The following is a 26,923-nucleotide window of genomic DNA, read 5'->3' on the forward strand; positions in this document are numbered from 1 at the left end:
TGTATTTCTTTATTTTTTTCTATTACTGATTCCTGGTTTAGTTCTTTCATAATTTCTTCATTTCTTTTGTGATCGAATAGAGTATACTTCGCAGTTTTTCTCATAAACTTCATTTCTGCTGTTATTAATCTTTGTTTGTCTTTCTGTTTTATTGTCCAGATTTCACTTCCGTGCAATAAGACTGGTAGGGATAATGTATTGTATACTTTTAATCTAGTTTGTTTTAGAACTACATTAGGTTTAAATACAGAGTTAATTATACCCGTTATTTTAAAATATTTTGCGATTTTTAGGTTTCTATCTTTTTCATTTTCATATCATAGAACCTAGGTAGTTTAAATAAATTCACCTGTTCTAAAATCTTATCTATTAATTGTTTAGTTCTTATTGAATCTTGTCCTTTAAAGGCCATCGTTTTCGATTTTTCTGTTGATATCATTCCATAATCATATGGAATGATATCAACGTCTTTGGCTATCTCATTTAAATTTAAAATATCTTTCTGTAAGTTATCTTCAGAATTCCTAATTATTATTTGATCATCAGCAAAAAGGAGAGTGTTTAAGTTTAGAGTAGGAGAAAGTTTAATCCCTTGATGGAAATGTTTATTCCATATTATTATTATTTTATTTAAATAAATATTAAAAAGTTGCTGAAAGGGGACGTACCTGTCGGACTGCTTGGTTTATCTCTCTCGGATATGATAGTTCATAATTTAATCTTATTTCTATTTGATTATTTTCGTATATACTTATTATTGCTTTTAGAATATTATTTGGTATTTGTCTTTCTTTGAATATGTTAAATTAAATGCTTCTTTTAACTTTGTCAAATGCTTTTTCAAAGTCAATAAATAATATGTCTTTCTAAATTGTATTCTCTTATTTTCTTTATTATTAATTTTAGGCAAAAGACCGGGTCTATACATGATCGTCCGTGCAAAAGTTTCCTTTTAAAGTACAAATACGAGAAAGGTTTCTCAAAAAAAAAAAAGGAGGAGGAACTGGTTTTAATGTTAGAAAAGTAATATCACTGGATGTGTATCGTCATTTTTAGCTTGTCGTACCCCTGCCTCTCTCTCTCTCTCTCTCTCTCTCTCTCTCTCTCTCTCTCGCACACACACACTCTATTTCGGAAGGAAATTTTTTTCTTATGTTCTAAGTCGCATTGGTTTTTCTGTGTTGAACTTCTTGTGAATAGAGGTTAAGGTTTCAAGTGTTGGACAGTAAATACATTTCATTATGAAGTGAACGATTGGTCTTACGTGTAATTTCTGTATTGTTAAATCTTGGTGTTAAAAAGTGAGCTACTGACTTGTTTAGAAAAATGAGAATCGCATGCATCAGTGTACACTCAATACCCATCCACACACTGCGAACGATTTGCAACACCAAATAGCTATAGGTCACGCTGTTCACATGTTTTTTTTTTTTTCTTTTTTGACCAGATATCACAAAGGTCGTATACCTTTATTCATAAAAATACTACAGAGTTCCAAATTGGGATCCGTTTAAGGAAGTGTGGCTGAAGTATTTTCATTGTCTTTGGTGATTTGAACAAAGGCGGAAGATATTTCCTTTTTAGAAGCTGGAAAATCAGATTTTATAGCTTCAACTCACCGAGACATTTCCAAAGTTAGCATCACATCACACGTCATAATGCTCTGCTGAACGTACGATGCGTCATTGCTTCCTCAGGAAGTGGAGTGTATAAATAAACATCGTAGAATTAAGATTTTTATTTATATATATATATACATACATACATATACATCATTGCTTTCATAAATTTATGTTATCACTTGATAAATTAAAACAAGAAGTATCATTTGATTTATTATAATGTTTAAGTGTGAGCTGGCATGTTATTATTATTATTTTAAATTTTCCCTCATTTCTTTTATCTTTTAGGGTAATGACACCGACAAAGTAGAATTTACAAGTATAGAGGTGCCTTCGCTTCAGCATGAAGATTTATCCCTTCGCTGGCCGCAAGTTCGTCTTGTGGATGGTCCCTCCATATTGGAAGGTCGATTACAAATATATTATCGAGGTAGCTGGAGATCTGTTTGTACCAACTCTAAGAAGTAAGTGATTAGTCCTTGATTTTAGACTTCGTTTTAGATTATGCGCAATGCATACAAATCATTGGAGGAAGACACTTCGTTGTAAGAAATTCTAAGATTCTAGAAGCATAGAATTAATTTAGAATTAAAGACTCTTGTGCTGGGGTTGATTCAGTTGTTTATTTAAGAATCGCCATGAATTGCCACAGGCACATTACTTTATTAATGTACGCAGTTCTTAGTGTACATAATACTTAACATAATACGTATAATAATTAATAGACTAGTAATAGGCAATATTCTATTAGTAAGGAATAATTAGCATGTCTAATAAATATTTCGTTATAGCAATCTGGAATTTAGAATCTTTTTAAGTTTACAAACAGAAAGAATTAACTGAAAGTGACATAACTCCCTCTTAAAGTGAACTAATACAGAAAAAAAAAAAAAATGAGCGCAATGAGAATTAAGAAACTTTCATAATAAGATTATCTGATGTTCCGACTTCGAGCATTGCTTAATAGCAGATATTATGCATGAAACAAAAAGGGTTTGTGGAGGATCTGACGCACTTAGAATCATGAATACCTTATGTGCATATAGTGTTGAAATTCCATGAGTAGAAGAATGAAATCATTCTTCTCTAGACATATACTCGTTTATAGGCAACTTTAAAAAAACAAAATTGCTTTTGTCCTTTACCTTTTGGAAAAAAAAAAATTGTTTTATTTATGTAGCTCTCACCCACAAAAAGTGTTTCTGCAAACTCTTAGCACATTCGTACCCTGGGTAGGCTAAGGATTTTTGACTATTAATTTTATATATTTTATTAATTTTTACATAGTCCGGAAACCCTGCTCTAGAGACCTTACATTGAACTTTTTCAAGCGGCTTCAGGCCTCCAATAATTGGAGAGGTGGTTTCATAACTGGCGAGGATTCATCTCCCACTTAAAGACGTCGCAAACATCAATGCCCACGGTTGAATTCGAACCCGCGGCCGGTTGGTTGGAGAGCGGGTATGCTGAACACGAAGCTGGAAAATTCTGCTTTCCTTCTATGGAAAACAGAATTTGGTATGGCGAAATCAGAAAGAATAGCATATTTTCGATTGAAATCATTTGCGATTCCAAGGCACCTTGGACGGTGAGTAGGCGAGGTCCACTTTCTGGTTCGAGCTAGACATCCCTGGTGTAAAACGAAATACGGGCAGCTGTCGTTTATGTGAATGAATTAATACCACACTTGCTAGCTCAGTGTGGTATTAAACTGCTTTAATGGTTATTTTCTCTTCGCTTTTTACTTTTTCTTTCATCCCCCCTCCCATTTCGTTATTTGTATTATATACACGGTTTGTTATTGTTTTTAGTGTTGCGTGACAACGCCAAAACTTCAGATTATTGAAAAGTACGAATAAATTTTCGACTGGTGAATTACATTCGCATTCGAAATCGATAAATGAACTATATACAGCTAATTCTCTTTTTACACGATTTCGAAATAACACGGTTTAGAAAACAAAAGCAATTCTATTTTTACATTTTGGATTGAAGGAAGATACCGTGAGAACGATTAAGAAAAATGAAGAGGCCATTAGAAAATCTTTTATGTCTCTCGTATACGAGAGACATTATAAAATTGAAGATTGAAAAGGCCCTAGTGATGTGGATAGAAGATTGCTCACAAAAATACCTTTAGACGGAAATGTCATGAAACAGAAATCATTACGGTTGTGTACGTTGTAAATGTACGGTTGTAATGCTTTGTTTGATGACAGAAAAAAAAAAAAACATTACTAATGTACAAACAGATTCAGGAAAAGGAGCCAACAACATCAAACAACAATTGTGATTTTTCTGCAAGCACAGGTTGGCTTACAAAATTTCTCAAAAGATACGCGCTTCATAATGTGAGAATAAAAGAAACGGCATTTGCAGATGTGCCGGCAGCTAGGGAATTTCTTTAAAAACTGTCCAGAATTATTGAAAATGGTGGCTACACTCCTGATCAAGTTTGGAACGCAGATGAGACTGGCCTTTTTTGGGAAAAAATGCCAAGTAGAACTTATATAGCGAAATCACAAAAAAGTGTTGGTGGCTTTAAAGCAACTAAAGATCGTGTGACTCTATTATTTTGCAGCAAAGCTTCAGGAGATGTATATTAAAACTATTACTCATTAATCGATCCCTAAGACCGCGGGCAATGAAAGGTTTGAATTTTAACACGTTACCAGTGCAGTGGAAGGCAAACAAAAAAGGTTGGGTTACAAAAAAAATTTTTAATGAATGATTCCATCAATATTTTGTTCCAGAAGTTAAACGCTATTTGATGGGGAAAGAAGTCTGGACTTACCAAAGTTTTATTGATTATAGACAGTGCGCCTGGCCATTCTGTTTTAGAACACCCTAATGTGGAATTTTGTTTTCTGCCACCTAATACGACATCCTTAATACAACCACTAGACCAGGGTGTGATCACTACCTTCAAAACTTACTATATAAGAAGAACATTCCAATGCATTTGGATAAACTTAGATAAGGATAATTTACTGACAGTTACTGATGTGTGGAAGAAATTTTCTATTTTGGATTGCATCAAACTAGCTAAGTTGATGTTATCAGAATTAAAACCATCAACTTTAAATGCATGCTGGAAAACTACTTAGCCAGAATGTGTGCCTTTGCATACAACTGAATATCTCAATATCAGCATATGAGCTGGCGGAGAAGGATTTAATAATTTTTCGTCTGCAGATGTTGAAGAATTGATGGTTTACAAGGCTGTTAGTGATGACGAAATAATAGAATCTGTCCTTGAGAATCTCAAAACGAAAAAAGTGATGATGATGATAATGAAGAAATTCATTACCACTCACTGCAGGATTAATTAAAGAAGGGCTTCAAATGGCTAGTAAAATTGCAAAATCATTTTCTTCCACATGATCCAAATACTGAGCGAGCTGAACAGTTTAAACGTGAACTGAAGTCATGTATGGTGCGATATGAAGAATTATACAAAGATCTAGTCAAAACATGATCTCAACGATTATTTACAGAGTTCGTGGTAAAAAAAAAAAAATCAACCTTCAGAATTATTGGAAATTAGTACTAATTTAGTTCTTTTTACTGAAGAAAATGTTTCGCCATTGCAGTATGAACAGGACGGCCAAAATGTTTCAAGTGATGGAAGTGATTTAATTCCAGTCTCACGCAAAAGAATGTGGCTATTGTCCGAAACTGATGGCGAATAAAATTTAAGTAATAACCATATGCCCGGATGTATTTGGGCCTTTCTGAATTTCTGTTTTATTAGTGACACACTATTTTCTTTAAGGAAGATACATATGTATATACTTTAAATAAGTATTTAAAATAAAAGAAAAATATTTCATTAAAATTAAGTGGTTGTATTCAATGATTTTCATATGTTTTGTTTCAAAATATCTTATTGTTCGTATCGGGTTTTCACATCTGGAACCATTCTTCTATTTTTTCATGTGCACTTGTATTCTTTTTAACACGGTTTTCATTTACTCAGTTTTTTTCCGGAACCAATCTACCATGTAAATGGAGAATTGGGTGTATAACAATATTTCAGAAAAACTTAAATTGCGCGCGCTTCAAAATTGGTGCTATTATAAGATCGTAAAAGCCATATCACTTAAAATCAACTGCAAAGTTAATTGACCAATTATCGTCAATTTCATCGCACTTCATAAATGCGTAATTCCGTAATTGAAACATTTTCATTAAATCCCTTAAAATTATATTGTATGTACATTTATCATCTAAGGAAAACTATATGCAAGAAACATTTTAACAGGAATAACCTTCCTATTCGATAAAGTTTCAGCCCGTATATTCGATCGTATTTTCAATTCTCATCATTCTTATTAACTCTAAGAGGGAGCGGAGGGGGGTATTTTTTTTTTAATTAAAACCCGCTTAACGAGCATTATGCCCCCTATCTTGAACCAGAAATTGCCGACCTGTTCGACACCACCTAGGACTGCGCTTGAAGTGTATGGGGGACGCGAACTTTTTGCATTAGTAATTCTTGCATATAGATATTTATGTAATTCAAGATGTTCCTTTCCCGAGAAAATAGCGTACCTTTTTAGCTAAATATCGAAGTGCGCAATATAAAATTGCATCAGGTGTGTGTGTGTGTGAGTGAGAGAGGGCTGAAGGAGCGTACTTTAAACTCGTTATTTATTTTTTTTTTTATTGTCAACGTTTCTGAATTATGCATAAAGAGTTAATTTAGACTGCAAATAACTTTTAAGTAATATCGTATAAATAGGGAAGGTAGACAACAAAAAAAAAAATTAATTAATTCTGAAAAAAAAAATTGGGAGTGAAGGTTTGAATATGTGGTAATTTTCTAATGCTGAATTTTGTCGCATTTATCAAGTGCGATGAAATTGACGAAGATAAGATTAAGTTTATTTGTAATCACTGCTTAGAAATAGCTAAATTGAATACTGCAGATAATATTTGCGAATAAATGAGTAAATAGTGCCTGTAGACATTATTTACTTTAATTCAGCGTTGGGTGTTGTATTAGCTGTACTCTTTAAGAGGAAATTACTGAAGAATATTGCACGTATTTGACGGAATATCACTTAAATGTAGAAATTGTTTAAAGGAAAAGAATTGCTTAGAGGGGAAATATGATTGTATTATCTAAAAAGTTGACAAGTTCAGTAAAGGATAATTTTAGTAGAATACAAGTGCTTCAAGTTTGAAAGTAACAAACGCAGAAATAAATAATTCTGTCCCCCATTTGTCGAGGCTATATAACTAGCTTTTGGTGAGTAAATATAATAGGAAAGATAAGGATTTTTATAATCAGGATACGTGTAAATTACAGACAAATCGGCCTTCAGAACACATCCAATTTGCAGACAAAAAAAATACTGTTATTGGTGATGATGAGCGGTAGATGGCGTTGATGGTAGTGGTATCGTAGTTGGATAATAAGTTGTAGTGGAGAGGATGAGATGTATTTAGCGAAGTAGAGTAGAGTGCCCTCCCACGATGAGTCCTTTGACTCCATGAAGGTGTCACGTAATAATAATAATAATAATAATAATAATAATCAGAAAGAACAGCGTTTCCCAAACTTTCAGTGGCCGCGTATACCTCTTTTTATATTTTAGTACGTATCCCTCTCAGGCAAGTGCAATTTGAGAGAAGTTATGATAATATTTCATCAGGGAGGATGGTATTTCAAAAACAACTAACTTTGGAAGTATGATAAGATAATTAGAGAACATTAAATGGGAAACACTGTTTAAAGGAAGTGACTGATACAAAATATGGTTAGTACCGAGGGACATCTTGCATTATTTAATGTGTAAATCTGTCCTTAGACGTAAATATCATAATAAATCTACTTCTGATGGCGTTAGCTGAATGAATGATCAACTTCTCTAAGAAATATGCTGAAAGAAAAAGCTGTAGAAAGAGTATCGATCTAATAAATCAGCTGTTAAATATGAGAGATATAAGCAACAACCAGCATTAACGAAATTGTTAGGTAAGATCGGAAAGGAAAATTTGAATTACAGGAATACTGAGATCGATCGAAAAAGCTTTTGTAGATATTTCCAAAGGGGTAATGATAAGAGAAACGAATTAAGTATAATCATTTCATCTGGAACAATTTTGGATCCAGCTGTGGTCGCAGAAGAATTTAACAAGTATTTTGCAAATAAATCTGTGAAACTGATCAGTTAAAAGAGGAAATAGTGGTTAAGGAAGAATATAGGAAGAAATGGTTGGTATCTTATATGATTTGGCAGTTGATAAGATGTTGGACATAGGGATTGTATAGATATCTCCTTCTGTGGACAGATGTATGTTTAGGACTGTTCAATCCACTTTTCAGTCCATACAATCAATGAATCTCTGATTGCGAATAGTATCTTCTGAATGGAAATTTGCAAAAGTTAATCCACTTCGTGAGAGTGTGTCATCGCATAAAGTAGAGAACTCTAAGCTAGCGAGTCTTAATATATACAAAACAATGGGAAAATTAATTAGGAACCGTATCTTAGATCACTTATTGAACAGAGTATAGCATGCTTTCATTAAGGAGATGGTTTCGTTTAATTTGCTTGCTTTTTATGAAAATCTCAGTTGACAAAATAAAGATAATGGGTATGATATGATTTATTTAGATTTCAGCAAATCCTTCGATAACGTCTCGTATAAAACCCTTTGATTGCAATGTACCAAATAGATATCGATGATGATCACCTCATGAAATGGGTAAGATATTTCGACACATTGCAGGGAGTAATGTTTAGAAGAACATTTTAATAGTCAGATGGTTGAGAATTGGATACCAAGTGCAGTATTCTGGGCCTTCTTATTTAATATATTCATTTTTTCCTGGAATACTGCCGTATGTGGTCTAGAAATTAGGAAGAAAGAAGTTGTGTTGTTGTGTTTCTTGAAGAGGAGTCATTGGGGAAAATGGTGTTGGTAAGGCTTTTTCAGAGAACAGAGGATGGCAGATTGAAATAACGAGGAGATTAGAAATTGGTACGTTACGTTTCGTGCAGAATTGTGTATGGATTTTGACCAGGAGCTTTTTTTTTTTTCCCTTTCATATTTACAGGAGGGTAGAAGAATGGTGATAACCAGTTCATGGCCACTGCCCATGAAAATACCTCTGAAAAGGCATACTAAAGAAACAGAGCATCTGTGAAATGGTCAAGTATTAAGTGGATTGTTCTTTTCTGGATACATTCGTGAGGAGGTTTTTTGGTGCATCACTCCGACTGTGACGACAGTATTCCAAGGTCGAGTGGATTTGGGATTTATTAAATGCTTAGTAGTTGTTGTGTAGGCGAGAAGAACGAAAGAGGATAACTAGGTTTTTTTTCCCAGGGGTTATTGATGTATCAATGTGGTGGAAATCTGCATATTATCAAAAGTAAAGAGAGTGCGAAGTCAGATGTTTCTTTTGCGAAATAAGATAGGGTTTTTTTTTTTTTTGTAAAATTTAAAATCATATTATCTTCATCTCACTGAAACCATTGATTATGAAAGCTCTTGAAGCTTCACTTAAGTTCAAATATTAAAATTTTTCTTTTTGCTGTTAATGTAAAGCTGGGCAGAGTAATCATTTTGTTTGGACGAATTAAGACTTTAAATGATGATCTTAAAATATTGGAAGTGCGAATTTGTTTTTGTTGTTCACATTAAGTTAAATGTGGTTACACGTGGTGTCGAGATATAAATATGAATTTGGGTAATTTATAGAGTTCGTGCTGTTGCCACCCTACGTGGACTAAAGTCATCTCATGAAAGGCCGATAATGATGATGGTAATAATAATAATATTTTTTTTTTTTGAAAGAGCTTCCTTATCTTGCTTGGTAAATCGAGCTAAGAAAGCTGTAGTATTAATTAAATTTCTGTGTATGAAATTATATAATATATATAATATCTCTGGAATTAGGAGTAAGCTGTTTTAATACTTCTGCTTAGTGTCTGTAGCAATAGAGATAAGTTTTTAACTGAAGAGAAAAGAAATATGAAGTGCCATAGGTATTAATACTGTGGAACTCAAATGAAGAAAACTCGATGAATCCCATTTATTTCGGTTTTTATAAATTTAACCGTTTAAATATGTGATATGACTTGATATGTATTACCACCTGACGGTAATAAGCTAAAACCACAATTTCAGAACATTAATATTTTGTGAATTTTTCGAGAGAGTTTATAGTCGGATCCTTTTTTTCAAAACTATCACATTTCCATGAAAACTTCTCTTGGATTCTATAATGAAACTTGAACTTGTTATATTTAATAAAAGGTGACCATTGCACGGAAACTGATACTGAAGGAATTACATCAAAATCAACATACTTATACTTGGGGGAAAGGCAGCGGAAAGCAAAATGAAACTGAAATTTCCTCTGGTTCCTATTCGCTAGTGGAACTGAAAGTTTCTCTAGCAAATGTACTGAAGTTTTAGTTAATCTATGAACATCACTTCACTTTGCTTCAGGAGAACATACCAAAATTATTCTTATATTATATCGTTCACAAAATTCTTCATGTGGATGTCTTTTGTAAACGCCGTAATTTATATTTCATCTGGTTGCAGCATCTATATCAACAGTCACTTCAATCAGATGAGAGATTACGTCCCATGAGACTTGTGATGGACCTCCTACCTTCTTCATTGCAGAGGTAAACAAATCACACTTTTCGTTCACGTATTGTTGGTGATTAATGCAATATATACATCTTATGTGGGTTTGAAGTTAGTGTCTCCTCGCTATCAAACCAACAAAGTTCGAATCCAATATGGAATAGATTTTGGTGACTTTAGGTAGTAGCAGTAATTGATTTGCATTTGTCTAATCTAAAAACCACTATTCCGCTTATTGGAGGCTTGAACTGGTTTGAAATATTCTATTTTGACTTAAAGAGGAGTGTCCGGATTACTAAGCCTTAGCCGACTCATGATACTATGTCCTGTATCTATACAGCCTCTGATGGTTAGGACCGACATAAAATTATTATACCTTTTAATTAGAAATTTAATTATGAATAGTTTTATACTTATTAAAGATGAGAAGTCTGCGAAAATTTAGACTACTTATTTAGAAAGCATTATAGTTGAAAAGGTTTGGGAACTTAGGCATGAACCTATTAGCGATCTTGAAATGATTGTTACGAAGCTTCAGCCCAGTAATTTCTTAGAATCGCACTAACCCTTTTGTGTTGAACAAGAAAGAGCAAACAGAGGCAGTTCCCTTTCTCAAAATGTAAATCACCATCGTAATCAGCAGATTACGTCCAGCTAATGTAGATGAGGTGAGAAGGCGTTCTTCTTACCTTTACTAGAGTAGTGAGCGTATGTAGGCCTTTTAAAATTTCCCCTTTCAACAGTTAAGTGTCTTAACCACTCATTCCTGAAACTTATGATGAATCATCAGATAACTATGGCATGATTCAGTACATTCAATATCCCACTCTTGATGCTTGGTAAGGCTAAAATTTTCAGTATAATTAATGATGCCAGTTTATCTGAACGGACAAGTAGTTGAATTGTGAACACTTCACAAAAATGAAGAGAAAGGGAGCACAGACAAATATAGAAATAAAAGCTTGCATTTCTATTTCTGGACCCCAAGTCAGTTAGATTTTAACTGTTTTCACTTATTTATGTAATTTATCTATTTACCTAAAATAATATTATTTATTGATTTATTTTCGTATTGTTTTAATAATACTGATAATAAATTATCATATGTTTTGTTCAGTTGGACAGATACTGATCTCCTCGTTACGTGTCGGCAGCTGGGGTTCAGTGGTGGTATGCTGTATCGATGGTTCGATCATTTTAACGGTTCCAACCAGATGCTCTACGAATATCCCAACTGCACAGGCGAGGAAGGGGAATTGTCGGAGTGTTCCAATTGGGATAACAGAAGGCTCGGAAGTGGTGTCTGTGGTAAGTTACTTGTTTTCATTTCACTTCATATCTCTCTCTCTTCTCAGTGGACCCATCACGACCAAGCATTCTGGACTCTTATGTAAACCTCATTGTGATGAAACGGATTAATCTAATCTTCATAGTGTTCTTTATCTGTTAATGTGTATCCTCTGACTTTTATCTAAAGCAGATAAAAGTGGCAGAGGAATCTCCTTTCCTCAAGAGACCAGCTACTTTACTTTCAGTTGAGATCCTTATAAATAAATGTTCCTTGTATCCTGGATGAGATTCGAGAGCAAGTCAAAGGGCGCCTTTGCTACCTACTGGGCTACAAAGATGCTAGTCACGTATACGTTGTACTTAAAAAAAAATAATAAAAATAAAGTAAGAGAAGATGCTATCTATTACACCTGTAATCAAATGATTTAAGACATTTTAGAGTAATGTATAAAACTTTTAAACCGTGTCTGATTATAAAAAAAAAAAAAAAGTGTTTAATCGACTGCACACAAATAGATCCGTACAGTAGTATACATATTCACATATATTGATTGATATAACCTCTATTAACATAGTTTACTGTGCGTATCATTCCTATTCTGGAAAATAAATAAATAAATAAGATAAAAACTTTATATTACATGTTATATTTAATGTCATTTTATTAAATAGCTTTACTACTCCAAATTGATATCTTTTAGGCTCTTTTTACAAGTTACACAATACAAACTATAACTAAATGCATTCCTTTTAATTATCATGTAGACTTACAGCACTGAATTTCAACTGATTTTGACCAAGATTGCGTCGATTCTTTTATCTACTTCATCTAAAGTAAATATGTGATATATGTAAAAAATAAATAAATAAATAAAACTTAGTCCAATACTCAGAAAGAAGAAAGGATTGCAGTTAAAAGAGGTTATTTACTTGACATGTTTTAATAGTTGACTATGTAAATTTACTATCTAAAATTCGAGCTATGCCATAACGTTCAACTTCAATAATAGTATCCCTAAAAAAAAATAAAAATAAAAAGTCGACAAGTATTGGTTAAATATAGCTTACTTTTTTTTTACCTATGAAATGTTTTAATGGGATTAAATAATATATACAGATTTTATATTGAACATTCAATAATGATAATAAATCAACTAGAACTTGGAATCAAACGTTAGTGACCATGAAGTATTTGCGGTATGTTGATATTCTAATGATGGATGGAAATCATTTTATCATATTCATCTGTTTTCTAGCTGCATTCAGATGCAGCCAGAAAATGGATGAATATTATTTCAGTTCATAATAATATATGCATATTATTTATTATTTCAGTTTAATAGATTGCAGGGGGAACAGATTAATTATGTATTCCTTTAAGCACCTTGTTTCGCTATATATTTTATACGCGTATTTAGTACATAGTCTCGAAATTTTCTCTCCGTAGTTACACTTACAATCAAATCAAGTAGATTATTTGTAGCATAGTTTCCTTCACCACTTCATTCAGATATCACTGTTGTATTCACTTGAGAACATATGAATTTCCCCTTCAAGTTAATCAAAATATTTAAATACTGTCTTTTATCAAAATTGTCATAAACTTAACTAACAAACTAACATTCGAAATTAAGTGATATTTTTTCACTAGCGCTCCTACAAACACCCTCCAATACATTATAATCCTAAAATTTAGTTTAAAAAAATAAAAATGAAGAAATGTATCAATATTTCGATTGCAGGATACTGTAGCCAAACATAGAAACTTAAATACAAGAAGTATGGCTTCACAGTGTGCCCTACACAGTGATGAGATATTTTTACAGGGCTCTTTCAATAAAAGTAACAGACGTGTTTATAGTTTAACCGCTAGAGCGTGTTGTAATCGCAGGTGCGACTTTCGAGTCGGGTGATACAGCAGTTTTCGTGTGGCAACCGTTGAAGTAAGAGTGCGCGAGTGGAGCGTGTCAGAAGTTGTGTAGTGGAACAAAGAGCTGTGATAAAAGTTTACTGTAAATTAGGAAAAACTACTACAGAAGTGTGCCAAGACCTAAAAAACGGTTTACGGCGATGACTGAGCCGTGCACAGGTGTTACGCTGGTTTGCAACGTTTAAATAGGGAGGCAGTCCCTGGAGGATAAACCATAGCATGGTTCATCCTCCAGGGTGAACTAAGCTGTACAGGCGAATAACCGCTAGGCTACTCGCTGTACAGCTTAGTGTCGGTAAGGAAATGAACAGATTAATCTTAGAAAGAGATTTCTGCCGCACACGTTGACACACGAACAGAGAGAGAGCAACGTGTTGCATGTCAAAATTTTATCCAGCAGTTGATCAAGATCGTGATATGTTACAAAGAATTGTCACGGGTGATGAAAGTTGGTTTTTTCTGTTTGATCCGGTAACGAAACGGCAGAGCATGGAATGGCGTGGAACGTCTTCTCTCCAGCAGAAGAAAGTCAGGTTGCAAAAATCACGTGTCAAGACAATCGTCATTGTTTTTCATTCTTCGACGCTGCTGGAATTATCCGCCGCGAATTTGTTCCTGAGGGCACCGCAGTGAACGGTCAGTATTATTTAGGAGTAATGCAACGTCTGTACGTCCACATGCGACGTGTTAGGAAACAACCGTTCCACAATGGCAATTGGTTTCTGTTGCACGACAATGCGCCCGACCACTGTGCTTCCTTTGAAGCAGTTTCTGGTTTCGAAGTTGATCTGTGTGATCGAATTCCCCCCCCCTATTAGCCAGATTTGGCTCCCGTAGACTTTTTTTTCTCTTCCCAAAGATTAAGTATGCCTTGAAAGGGAAGCTCTTCAGCAACATTGAGGACATCCAACACGGTGGGACCCAGACACTGAAGGAGGTTCCTGTTCAGAACTTCCACCGTGCCTTCGAATACATGTACGACAGATTGTAAACATTATGTGGAGTTGGAGGGAGATTATTTTGAATCTGTAATTGACAATTCCAAATATAGTTATTTGTTTTGATATAATAATTGTTATCTCATTACTTAACGGGCACACTGGGTATGTTCAGTGGAGGCATTGAATAAATAACAGCTTCGGTGTGCTCTCGCAGCAATATTCAGACAACGAATGCCATATTACCTCAAATGTGATTCACTGTTTAATAAGCAGAATTTTTTAATAAGAGATCACCAGAACATTTTTTTTTTTGGTGATCTCTCTCTCTCTCTCTGGTTTAACGGTTTAAAATTAACGACAAAAAAAATCTGAACCATCATGATATAACTCGTTTACTTGTTTAGCTTAAAAAGTGCTTGGGAAAGATATACCAAAGGAAAGCATCTGTTGAAGAGAAAAATATTAAAACTATCTTAGAATTTCTGTCAGTATCCATATTAAAAGGTAGATTCATTTCTTCGGCTAATATTAAGAAATGTGTGTATTGTGTTTGTTTTTTATACTTTGAATGGAAAACGTAATGTCGCCATTCATTTTATTTTATTTATTTCTGCTTTATTATTTCTTAGATTTCCACCAATACATCGGAATTAAATGTGATAATGTGCTCAGTAGCGGGGGCTCCAACTATTGGAAAGGCATAAAGTTCGATGATGCGGATTACTTCGAGGAGAACATTATTCTGGACAACACCGTGTATCGTAAACAGTCGAAATCCATCCTAGAAAATGTGAATATCTATTATGCTGGTCACGCAGCAGCAGGAAGAGTAACTTCTGCCCTAGAAAGCGTGGGAGTGCCACCTCGCATGAACAGCCTAGACATTCGATGGTCCGCATACAATGCGCTGAACATCACAAATCCTAAAGATGGCTTCGAAATTAAAAATAGCAACTTCTCGGACAACAGAGGTAAGGACCTTTCTGTATAGGTACATGCTCAGCAATAAGTCGCTAATTTAAGCATGGTAAAATGTAAGCATTTTATAGGAAGTTAATGTAGTAATAATGTAAACGTAGATTCATTTACGTAGTACTCTTACAGCATACTCTACACTCCTTGAATAACAGGAATTTGATTATGATGATGACCAAACGTTTGGAGTAAAAGTGCTAATGCTGGTGTTGTTAATAGGTAATACTAAAGTCCTTTGTTTTTCCATGTTAAGACCTTAACGGTGATGAGAACTTTTTACGTCACTGCTGAAAGGAATCGTGGATGTTTGAAAACTGCAAACTTACATCGATGTCGCTTCATCTTTTTTTTTTATCTCTTCGTTTCTTGTTTTGGCGTTTTAAATATCGTTACTAAATACGGATTAAGAACGTCAGCCAAATAGAAAAAATTTGAAGGGTTGAAAACGTAATCCGTCAATCTGTCTAATAAATAGTGACACCTCCGAAAAAAATTTCTGATCACACCAATGATGAATAGTCAATGCTTTTTCTCATTTAAAATCTCATCGCAGTTCATTCAACAACCAATGGCAGCTTTTGTTTACGATCAGCTGTGGGTTAAAAAAAAGTACCAAGTTTAACTTGGAATGAATATGAACAGGGTCACAAACAAGTAACGATCGAACGGTGCTCTACAAAAGCGAACATGTTCGACTGAAGCATTTGAAAGTGGTCGAAGATTCTTACAGCTTGTAGAATGCATATTACATTGACCCAAGGAAGCATATGTTGTTTTACTTTAGTCTATAGCTGGGGTGGGGGAACCCTTGGCACACGTGGCACGCCAACGACTTTTTTTTTATAGCATGCAACCCAGGGCTCACCTTAAAAAAATAATTAAATACATATCCAACATCTTAACCTAAAGGAACTTCAAGAAGTAATGCAAACGGTAAAAAAGGTTGTTAACTACATTTCTGCACGTGATTTGAATGAAAGACAATTTCAGAATCTATTGAATGAGGTGGATTCAGTGTACAAAGGACTAATAATGTACAACAGTGTTCATTGGCTTAGTCGAGGTCTTGTACTGAAACGATTTGTTAAATGATTAATCAATAAATGTCTTTTAAAGAATGGGAGTTCCAAAGCATTTCATTACCCTTCTGAGGAATCTTTATTATGAACCAGAAGCTACTGTCCGAAGAGATCTTGGAGAAACTGAGTATAAAGGATGTATTTTATATCCGTACCTGTTTATCTTGTGCAGCGTATACATTTTAAGAATGGCAGGGCTGGAGGAGTTTTCAGTTGGAATTAAAATTAGCGGAAGAAGTATTAATAATTTGAGGTATGCAGATGATACCACCTTGCCAGCAGAATGCAAAGAAGATTTGGAGGAACTTATGAAAGTTATTGAAGAAAGAGGTAAATATGGCCTTAAACTTAACCTCAAAAAGACAAAAGTTATGGCAACATGTGAACTTAATGATTTTGAAGTAGATGGGGAGAAAATGGAAGCAGTTAACAATTTTGTGCTCCTAGGATCCCAAATTGATAAAGATGATTATTGTACTGAAGAAGTTAGAAGATTATTATTCGGAAAGAAAGCAATGACAAATTTAAGTAAGATCTTTAACGATAAAGATATTAGTCTCGCAAGAAAAATCAGAATCGTGAAAGCAATGATAGTCCCTGTGGTACTATATGGATGTGAAAGTTGGACCCTGAGATGCATTTGAATTATGGGTTTGGAATTATGGGTACTAAGAATACCATGGACTGCAAAGCAAACCAATAAATGAGTGATAGACAGAATAAAGCCAGATTGCTCCCTCGAAGCTATGATCATCAAGCAAAAATTGTGATACATTGGACATATTATTATGCGAGTAAATGACAGTCTGGAGAAGATGATGATGTTTGCTAAAGTTGATGGAAGCAGGAGAGGAGACCAAGAATTAGATGGGCGGATGGAGTTAAAGAAACAACTGAAATGCGCCTGGAAATTCTGAAAGATATGGTCAGGGACAGATCTGAATGGAGAGCGTGTTTTCATAGAATCAGCAGGAGTCGAAAACGACTCGATGGAACATAACACATTTCAGATTACAAACGCACATTGTGTGCGTTTGTAATCTGATGGTTTTTGCAGATATTTGCGAACATTTAAATTACATTTAAATTACATAAAATACATCAATGATCTCCAAAAGCTATTTTTAAACGTCATTGTTCAACTGTTGAGCAGTTCTCTCTGAGATTTGTTAAGTTCAGAGAATTAGAAGAGACTGCAAAATTCATTAAATTTCCAGACACTATAAAACTGGATGAATTAAACTTGCAGAAGTTTTCGTGGATAAATATGGATGATTTTGAAATTCATTTGATTGATTTTCAAAGCAGCTCAATTTGGAAACAGAAATTTGTTGACCTCAGAGTTGATTTGGAAAATATTGAAAAGGAGCGATTAGAGATGGGAATAACAGAGAGAAGTGCGGAAAACGAGGTACTAAGGACTTGGAATACTATTCCAGAAACTTTTTTATGTTTAAAAACCTTTGCAACAGCATTGCTATCCATTTTGTATCTACATGTTCTTGTGAATCATTGTTCTCAGTGATGAACTTTGTTAAGTCTTGTAATAGGAGTAGCCTTACAGATGAAACTAGTAGCGCATGCATATCTCTACAGGTTACAAAATATAAACCTGATATAAATTATCTGTCATCAGTGATAAAAAAAAAAAACATTTCACTATTTTTCTTTCTCTAGTTTTGATTCGATGTTTTCTGCTAACAATGCTAAAGATTAACTTCTGTTTAATATATTATGTAGGAAAAATAAAATGTTATTTTATCTGTAATTTTGATGTATTACTCGTAAGGGATTAAGAATTAATAAAAGAATATGTTGAATTTTCTTTTCTTTTATTGTGCTTTAGTCAAGTAAAGCGATTATGAGATTGTGTACTGTAACATATTGGCAAAACTTGAAAAAGCTTATGTCTGATTGATCTTTATGAAAAAAAAAAAAAAAAAAAAAATTCAGAATTATCGTTTACTCTTTTGCTGATCTTAAAAATTGCGTCTTTAAATTGTGTGGCTGTATATGGCAGCTAGAATTACACTTAAAGGCAATAAAAAATATCCAAGTTATCAACACAGGGTAAAAGGACTTTTAAGTAAAAATTCCTTCACTAATTATTACTTCATTCAATCTTACATGACTTACAACAATCACTCTTAAAATATTCTTGATTTTACCGTTCTAGTGTGATTTTTGATTATTTGAAAAGGTTCTCCCAATACTTAAAAGATACCAAATAATAATATGTTCCAGAAAATTTCGGTTGGCACTTGAGCAAATTTTGCATCAAAGATTTGGCGATTTTGGTACGCACAGTTAAAAAGGTTGCCCACCCGGGGTGGGCCACCCCTTGTCTATAATGTCATCTACGACTGTTATAAGAAGGCAACAGTGGGTAGTTAGTCACATTGTACAACAGATATAACAAACTACTAGTGGAGATGAAGCAAATGCCCGAACAAGTTGAGCGATTAGATGAAAAATTATTTAAAGATTCCAGTTTAATTTGTATTTGCTAAGATGCTAATAGCTTAAAGATATGCAAAAGTTTTTGTTATAGCCTAGTGCTTCCCTTTGTTTTGCATTCAGCTTCAATATTTATTAATACTCACAGAAAGTGCGTTGAAAACGGAAATTTCGATCCTTTTGAGCGTATCTTAAAAGATAAATCCTGAAATTGCATCTATGGTATTATAGAATATATATTCCTAATTACCTGGCTCACTCGAAATGAACTAGATATTCACAAAAGACACTCTATATGGATGCCCTATAGTTCAACTGTTGTGTCCGCATTTGTTCAGCTATGTTTTCATATTACTGAATGAGTGTTATGATTTCACTAATTTTAATCTGCCATAACGTATTCGTGCACTTTTAAGCACTATCACCTCGTTAATTTCAGCAATTCAGTCTCTTCTGTAGATTCAGGCATTAGAAATATCTCATCTCATCTTCCTTTCCCTCTTTTATCTTGCGGTATCGAGGGTTTATTAATAATCGGACCTCAAGCCGTTCACAGGATAAGGTGGTCATCCCTACGATCCGGTGTATTCTATGTCTGTAATGTTGAGTTCTCAAGGCAGGTTTGCCTGCTTTGCGGGATGAAAAACCCCAGGATAAACTGGGGGAAAAAACCCTACTGTCCACGCCCAAGACCGGCTAACTTGGCTATGGCTGAGGAAGCTCCTTCAGCTCCTCATGTCACCGACGGGAATCGAACCTAGGACACTCCTTCCCAGGCATATAGTTGCGAAGCGCACAGCCATTAGGCTAACCGCGCAGACGGCAATTAAAATAAAACTGACTTTGGACGTGTGTGATTGTCAGCTTCATGCATAGAATGTTGCACAAGTGCTGTGGGCGCTAAAGGTTAGATAATCCGAAACTCTTCTGTAAAAGGCAAATTATGGAACTCTTTCAAAGCAGTTCAGATCTCCAGTAAGCAGGGTAGTGATTTCATCCAGAATAAGAAAGTCATCTACCCATTAAAGACTTTCGCGAACATCCATACCAGTTAGATTCGAACCAACGATCTATTGGTTGGATAGAGACACTGCTCTCTTTTCCAGCCATATCAGTTTGTTGTAATTCTGTACGAATAGAATAGGATTAAATGGCATAAATACTTAACAGTTTCTCGAGGATCTGAATTCGGATTATCGGTGTCAGTTATACAGAAGAATTTTCGTCATTTCTTTTTTATTTTTAGAAGGCTATGTTCTATACAGCTAAAGAATTTCGTGGGATGATATTTGAATGTTTCCTACACCCACTTCAGATACACAGTATTGTTGGTGTGTTCTGTGCAGATATTAATCATGAAGGTATGTTTTTGCACCTTTGCTGCTATGAAAAGAGCAGGAAAACATTATTTTATCTGTTCACCAGCTCATCCATGATATACCCATCGGACTAAAATATACGATAGGTTTACAAATCTTCGTGGGCGGATTCACATAAAAAGTGCCCTCCTCTCGTAAATGTTAAATTTAATGAAAAGCAAAAACAAAAAATGTGTCGCGAGGCTTAAGCGAGAATATTTATAATGTGGTGTGCATGTGTGTAAAATCCTTTATACATAAGCTGATAAAAATAAATATTTGTTTTTAGTGAAAATAAATTATCCACCATATTTTTTTTATTTTAAATTAAAAATAACTTTTTAAAAATGCGGCTGATCCGTTTTCATCTCCCATCGCTCTACTTACGCCATTCAGTGGATCTAGGCACAAAAAACTGTTTGCACTTCCAAGTAGGATTCCCGACATGTCAAGCATTTAGCCCATCCATCCATTATACTCGTATTATAGTTTCCTAAATTTTCAATGGTATATTATCATAAAAAATATCAAAAAAAAAAAAAAAAAGAAGTTGTCTTTATCGAGCAGCAGCGTAGAACCAGCTGTATTGGATTTATTGAGTAATTCATACCAGCGTGAAAGCTGTGACATCTACGTGCGGGAGAATAATTTTCATTAAAGTACCTGACATTCAATTAAACATTCTACTATTCAACCGACGAGGAAACCAACTTCAAGATCTCCTCTGAATTTCTTATCCTGGATGTGATCTTGCAACGTAGTAGGGCTATTTTGACGTGTTTGTCGCTAGAAGTGCTTAACAAATTGTCGTTATTTATTACATAACCGTTGTATAATCAGTTGAAGGAAAAATAAATAAAATTGTAAATTTGACTCCTAGTTTTTAAATCTTCAGCCTGATCATTAGCATGTGTCTTGCTCAAATGACTAACTTGAAAGATTAAAGCGATGAAAACGAGAGTTTTACTATTTAAAATGATTTCATACATTTTTGTTTCTTTTTTCTTACCTGATTTCATCGCTCTTAATATCATAATTTCTGTTTCAGGATATGGTGTATACATAAACAGCAGTTCCGGCATAGTCTCACTTCGGGAAGTAACTGTGAACAATAACGGTGGCGATGGTATAAAGTACGTCTTCCACGACATCTTGATCTTCAGCAAAGAATCGTTCTGTAGAAAAGCAAGTATGGGTAAAAGTCAGATATATCCAGTATACGTGACTTATAATGAACGTGGACCCGGATGTCAACAGGTAGGTGTACGAAAGACCGATTGAATAATTAATTTAACTGTGTTTAACTGTATGATGTTGAACAACTTTAATGTTTAGTTTAAAGTATCTCTAGTTTATTTCGATCCTTATGGAGTTTGCACCTGTCAATAAATGAAAAAAGAGAAACAAGGGCCAGAGAACTCCACCAAATGATTTGATGTCTAAATAGCATACATTTGTCTACTTCATCATTTGACAATAGATGAACTCTTTTTAGTGCCTTATCATATCGGAATATTCATCCTTAAGATTTTATTTGTAGGATTTTTCATGATTTCTGGAGTGGAGGGTATAAGGAAAAACCATTTTCTGAGATGATATGTTTATTATTAATATTTTTCCCTAAAAAATTCATTTGTGGTTTCTTCTGAAGAAATGCCACTGAATTTTCCGTGCTTCGTTTATACATATAATTAATGTTTTGCTTTTTTTCCTTTGGTTTTAATTAGATTTTCGAAGTAAGGAACGCCCCTGAACAAACTCTCACTGTCCACTTTCCTACCCTGATAAGTGAAGAAGAGGATCCTGCCAAAGCTGGCATTATCCAAGTTTACGATGGACGCTCATCCAACAGCCGTCTCTTAGCACACTTCCCAGTGCTCAATGATACAAGGCCACAAAGTGTTAGCATTACCCGCGATTCAGTCCTCATCAAGTTCCTTCCTCCAGCTAACGACAAGGGCGTTGTGTTTACTGTAGAAGTGACGTCCAGTATTGGTAAGTAGAAAGGAGCCATCAAAAATTCTGTGGGCTCGAAACTGTATAAATTAAAAATTCCGTTTTTTAAGACTGTTCTGAGTAATCTTTCTTCAGCAATAATTATATATTATTTTATCATTTTAATTGAAATATATTTTCAATATGTTCCTAATTTTAAATATATTTAAATTTATATTGTGAAAGTTTACTAAAATTGTTATACGTTATGTTTATGCTGAGTCTCCGGAGCCCTGTCGGTTTCGCCGAAGCCCTTTGGTAAAATACCCTGGATTTGTATCCTATCTAGGACTCGAAGAACCGTTATCATGCCTTTTTAACTGAAGGTGAGTTAACCCGTCTCTTCCGAGAGATGGCAAGCTTTTCCTACCAAAACTGGTTTTCATTCTACAAACCGTCCAGTAGAGCACACGTAGTTTTCAAACAAGAATATATATTTCGGCATTTGACTAACCGCATTATCCTAAAATTATTATGGTTACGAAAGGAAATCTAGGCCGATCGTCGGCTTTAAGGGCCAATAAAATACCGCAGATTATTATCTGTCATATCTGCCGTCATGTAAAAATAATCAGATAGTCATTTGATTTATAGTAACTCTATTAATCCCATTTATATTTTTCTGGCCATAGCCATAACCAGTATGGCTATCGCACTTGGTTACACACATTGTACACTCCTTCACTACTATGTTATCCCTTTCCTTCTATATTCTCACTTTATTTTTTTATCTTATTAATATTTATATTATTGCTTATATAATACTTGGATTGTATTACTTTTATTACTAATAATAACCCACTGTATTTACAGGTACTTAAGGCCCCAACCTACCCAGATTGGCTCTTTCATAACGATAATTTTAGGATAATTTGGTTAGTCCTATGCTCATATGAATTTGTGTGTGTGTGTGTATGTATGTGTGTGTGTGTGTGTAAATTGCATGTTTTCTCCTGCTGGTTGGTTTTTTTAGAATTTCCGAGTTTCTGAGGGGGGGGGGGGGGGTAAAATCCTTCTCCTTCCGTATGACACCAGGTAATCCACTTCCAGTTTAAAAGCTCTGATAAAGGTTCTTCGTGTCCTAGACGAAACTCCAACTCAGGTCTTTCCAACCAAAAAGGACTTTGTCAAAAAACCCACTCAACTACGGAGGCTTTCTACTTGTGTTTTGTACTGATTACTATTTCTGTAATGATTTGCTTCATTGCTTCACCACTGCACTATATTTTTATCACTTGTTTTATTTCTTCATTCTTAAAAAAATAATACAGTGATAATAATAATATATTATTACTATTGTTATAATTTCTCGCTATAATTCGAGACAAAATAACATACAGCAAAGGAATCAAAAATGCAGATGGAAGTAAAATTAAAACATTTTCCCTTGACGAATTCTACAAATACTGGGAATTTTTAAAGCGGGGAACATTTTATATTAAGAAGCGGAAAGAAAATACAGTAGGTTCTGAATATCTGGAAAGAGTGAGAAAAGTTTTAAAGGCCAAACTCAACAGAGGCAGTACTGTATTGCAATAAATACATATGTGTATCGATTGCTGTGTGTTTGCTGTGAATGTGATTACAGGCGAACCCTGTAATCGAATAAAAAGTCGAGGATTAATTGACTGGACAAAAACCGATTTTTGATGCTTAAGCATAAAACGCCGAAATTGATGACATTGAATCATACCTTGCATTCAGCAAAAACATGTAAGTCGATTGTATCCATCAAATAAAAGTGGGGGGGGGGGCATGGATCTTTATAAGTCAAGCAAATAGTAGAAGAACAAAAGAGATCGTTGAATGATTACATCAAGGTAAGCACAGAAAATATGTCAATTGAAGCTTACAAAGAAAAATGAGTGAATGCAGTAGATTAAAAAAAGCAATATAAAGGAAAAAATTGCAAAAAAGAAAAATATCAGACGATTGGGGAAATAAAGCACTCCATGTTCAGTATTTGAAGGAGAATCGAATAAAAGTTGATGGTTATTGACTTGGCAATGGCTTCAGCAAGGCACCATCAAAAGAGACAGAAGATCTGATCTTTCATTATTTCGCATTTGTTGTTGGCATTTGCCATCATTACTGTACTGGAACTTATGTAAAAAAATATTGTTTCCCAACTTGCAAAATACTTTGGGAATATACAATTGGAAAAATTATTAAAAGGGAAAAATTAAGATATTAAGGGACTTTAAAATTCAGATAGATAGACAGACATTTGGAACACAATATTCTGAATTGCTGTAGTTGAACCAAAAAAAAAAAAAGGCCATGTATAGTTTACTGAGCAACAAAAGAACAACAACAGTTTTAATTCTCATATGAGCTCTAGGAATACCAGAACAACTTAAAAAACACCTGCGCCTCCCAAATGTGACCATCTCAACTCCAAAAAGTGGCACTTACTATTAGAGTAGGGATCCCAGACGTCCGGTAAAATACGGGATCGTCCCGCGTTTTACGAAAATCACGTTTTACGAAATTCATTCTTCAGAAAAGTATTGCAAGAGTGAGCAAGACTGATTGATTAATATGAATATTGTCAAGTGAGAAGAGCATTACTGTATTAACAATCTATTTTGTATCTATAATAGTAAGTAAAAAACCATTTGAAGGCAACTTAAAGTGGTTTAAATGAAAATACGAAGCCTGACAATTGGATTTACTATTTGTTTACTTATACTTAGTAAATTGTGTACATAGTAAACCTTACCATGCACACACTTGGAAAGTTAGAATCATTTTGTAAGACTGGCATATGTGATGGATGCGCATACTAAACTTTCACCCTCAGTCATAAGTGTCCCGTATTTTTTTCAAATGTATCTGGGATCCCTATATCAGAGATATTTACATTTTAGACGATTTCTAGGCCATCGGATAGAGTCAGAATTGGACACAACCTTCAGTCAAAAATATAATGATTTTATTATATTTTTTGTACTCTTTGACTCTTAATTCTGTTAACTGAATATAGAAAAAAAAAATTTTTTTTTCGAACCTGCACTCTGTTAGTTGATGTGCGAATACGTTATCCACTCAGCCCACCAGACCGGCAGTAATTATAATAATTCAATATTAATAATATTAATTCATATTGCACAACATGTAGATGAATATGCCTTGGTTCTCTCAGATTGCAAAAAGATTTCACTAGCATCTTTGGTCAAGGAGATATTGGAGCTCATATTTTCAACTGTCAACGAAGTTGTGGTTTCGAGATGTAATTTCCTTAAATTATTTAGTAAAAAATGCGTAACCAATGTATAAGCCTTTCCATGAGAATTACGATAATCCATGGAGATGATATCGCACGTAATGCACGCCATTACGGTAAAATGAAGTTAAAGCTATCAAGACAACTGAATCGTCTCACCTTCCTAAAACGCTGCCGGGATAACTAGGTAATTCCTAACTGTGTCAAATTCAAGCACCGTTTCTCTTCGCAAAAGGCTCTTCGTATTTATAACCGTGTCAGCCAAGCCTTGCTCAGGGAACAAATCGCCACGACTCGCCGTTTCCTGAATGATGCTAACTTAGCTATCCAGGCACTCGAATATGACCTTTCAAGCACGTTAAGCCACGAAATTTCGTCTATTTTATACGACATCTCGTGCACTGCAGCGGAGAAAGAATTTAAAAAAGTACGAGATCGACACATTAAAAAATTTGAAAATTTAAAAAAGAACTCGATCTCAAAACCACAACGTCCTACCGAAACGGTTGTCAACCTTTCGTCATTTAGTGTGAAACCTGAAGCACGCGACGCCCTCGCACGTGGCCACAACTTCGCCATTGCGCCCAGAAGAATACCTGCTGAAGATATGATACGAATTGAACGCGGGATACGATACCTTCCAAACCACGTCGCCAACGATATTAGACTGGATGTGGCTTGTGTTCTGACCAAAGCTAAACCACCAAAAGCCAACATACCCAGTAAAGAAATTAAATCTCTACTAGAATTAAAGAAAAACAAGAAAATAATAATCACCAAAGCTGATAAAGGGAACGCCACAGTATTGCTTAACCAAAAGGATTACACAGGTAAGCTGAAAGCTGTATTGTTAGATCTGGCTACATACCTCCCTATCGAGCAACTTACAAATTAGAAAACTCCACAGGCTCCTTAAGAAGGTCACTTCTTGGCCTTTGGAAATCACTAACAAATTAAAACCATTTAACTCCATACCCCCCCCCCCCATATTTATGAACTCTCAAAAATACATAAGGAAAATGTGTCATTACATCCCATAGTGGATGGCATTGATTCCCCCACATACAAACTAGCTAAACATTTGGCCAAAGCTCTCTCACACTATACTGGCAACACACCTTCAAACATAAAAAAAACTCAGCCCACTTCAAAGCCAGCATAGAAAACCTTGCACTCAAACACACTGACATAATGTTCAGTTTTGATGTCTCCTCCTTATTCAAATGTCCCACTCAAAGAATCCTTACAGCTAATCCAAGCTAAATTTACTCCCGATATCACAGCCCTATTTCAGTTCACAATGAACTCAGGCTATTTTGTTTGGCAAGGAAAATTCTACAAACAAATAGAGGAGACAGCCATCGGTTCTCCACTCTCCCCACCGTTGGCCAACTTTTATATGCAGACTTTTGAAGAGAAAGCCTTAAACTCTGC

At 34.6% G+C, this 26,923-nt stretch overlaps 1 protein-coding gene across 1 annotated transcript in view; it reads left to right on the forward strand.

The window, feature by feature from the left end:
• The window catches only part of bark (C-type lectin domain-containing protein bark beetle), a 143,757-nt gene that overhangs the window by 68,646 nt on the left and 48,188 nt on the right, over positions 1 to 26,923 (forward strand). The window contains exons 2-6 of the mRNA XM_090398629.1: positions 1,911 to 2,086; positions 11,356 to 11,546; positions 15,029 to 15,370; positions 21,317 to 21,525; positions 21,996 to 22,263. Coding sequence (XP_090254755.1) covers positions 1,911 to 2,086; positions 11,356 to 11,546; positions 15,029 to 15,370; positions 21,317 to 21,525; positions 21,996 to 22,263 — 1,186 coding nt within the window. The remainder of the gene's footprint in view (positions 1 to 1,910; positions 2,087 to 11,355; positions 11,547 to 15,028; positions 15,371 to 21,316; positions 21,526 to 21,995; positions 22,264 to 26,923) is intronic.

This window comes from Typopeltis vanoorti, chromosome 10 (assembly GCF_054136105.1).
Source record: "Typopeltis vanoorti isolate ZY-2024b chromosome 10, IOZ_Tvanoo_1.0, whole genome shotgun sequence".
Lineage (NCBI taxonomy): Eukaryota > Metazoa > Arthropoda > Arachnida > Uropygi > Thelyphonidae > Typopeltis > Typopeltis vanoorti.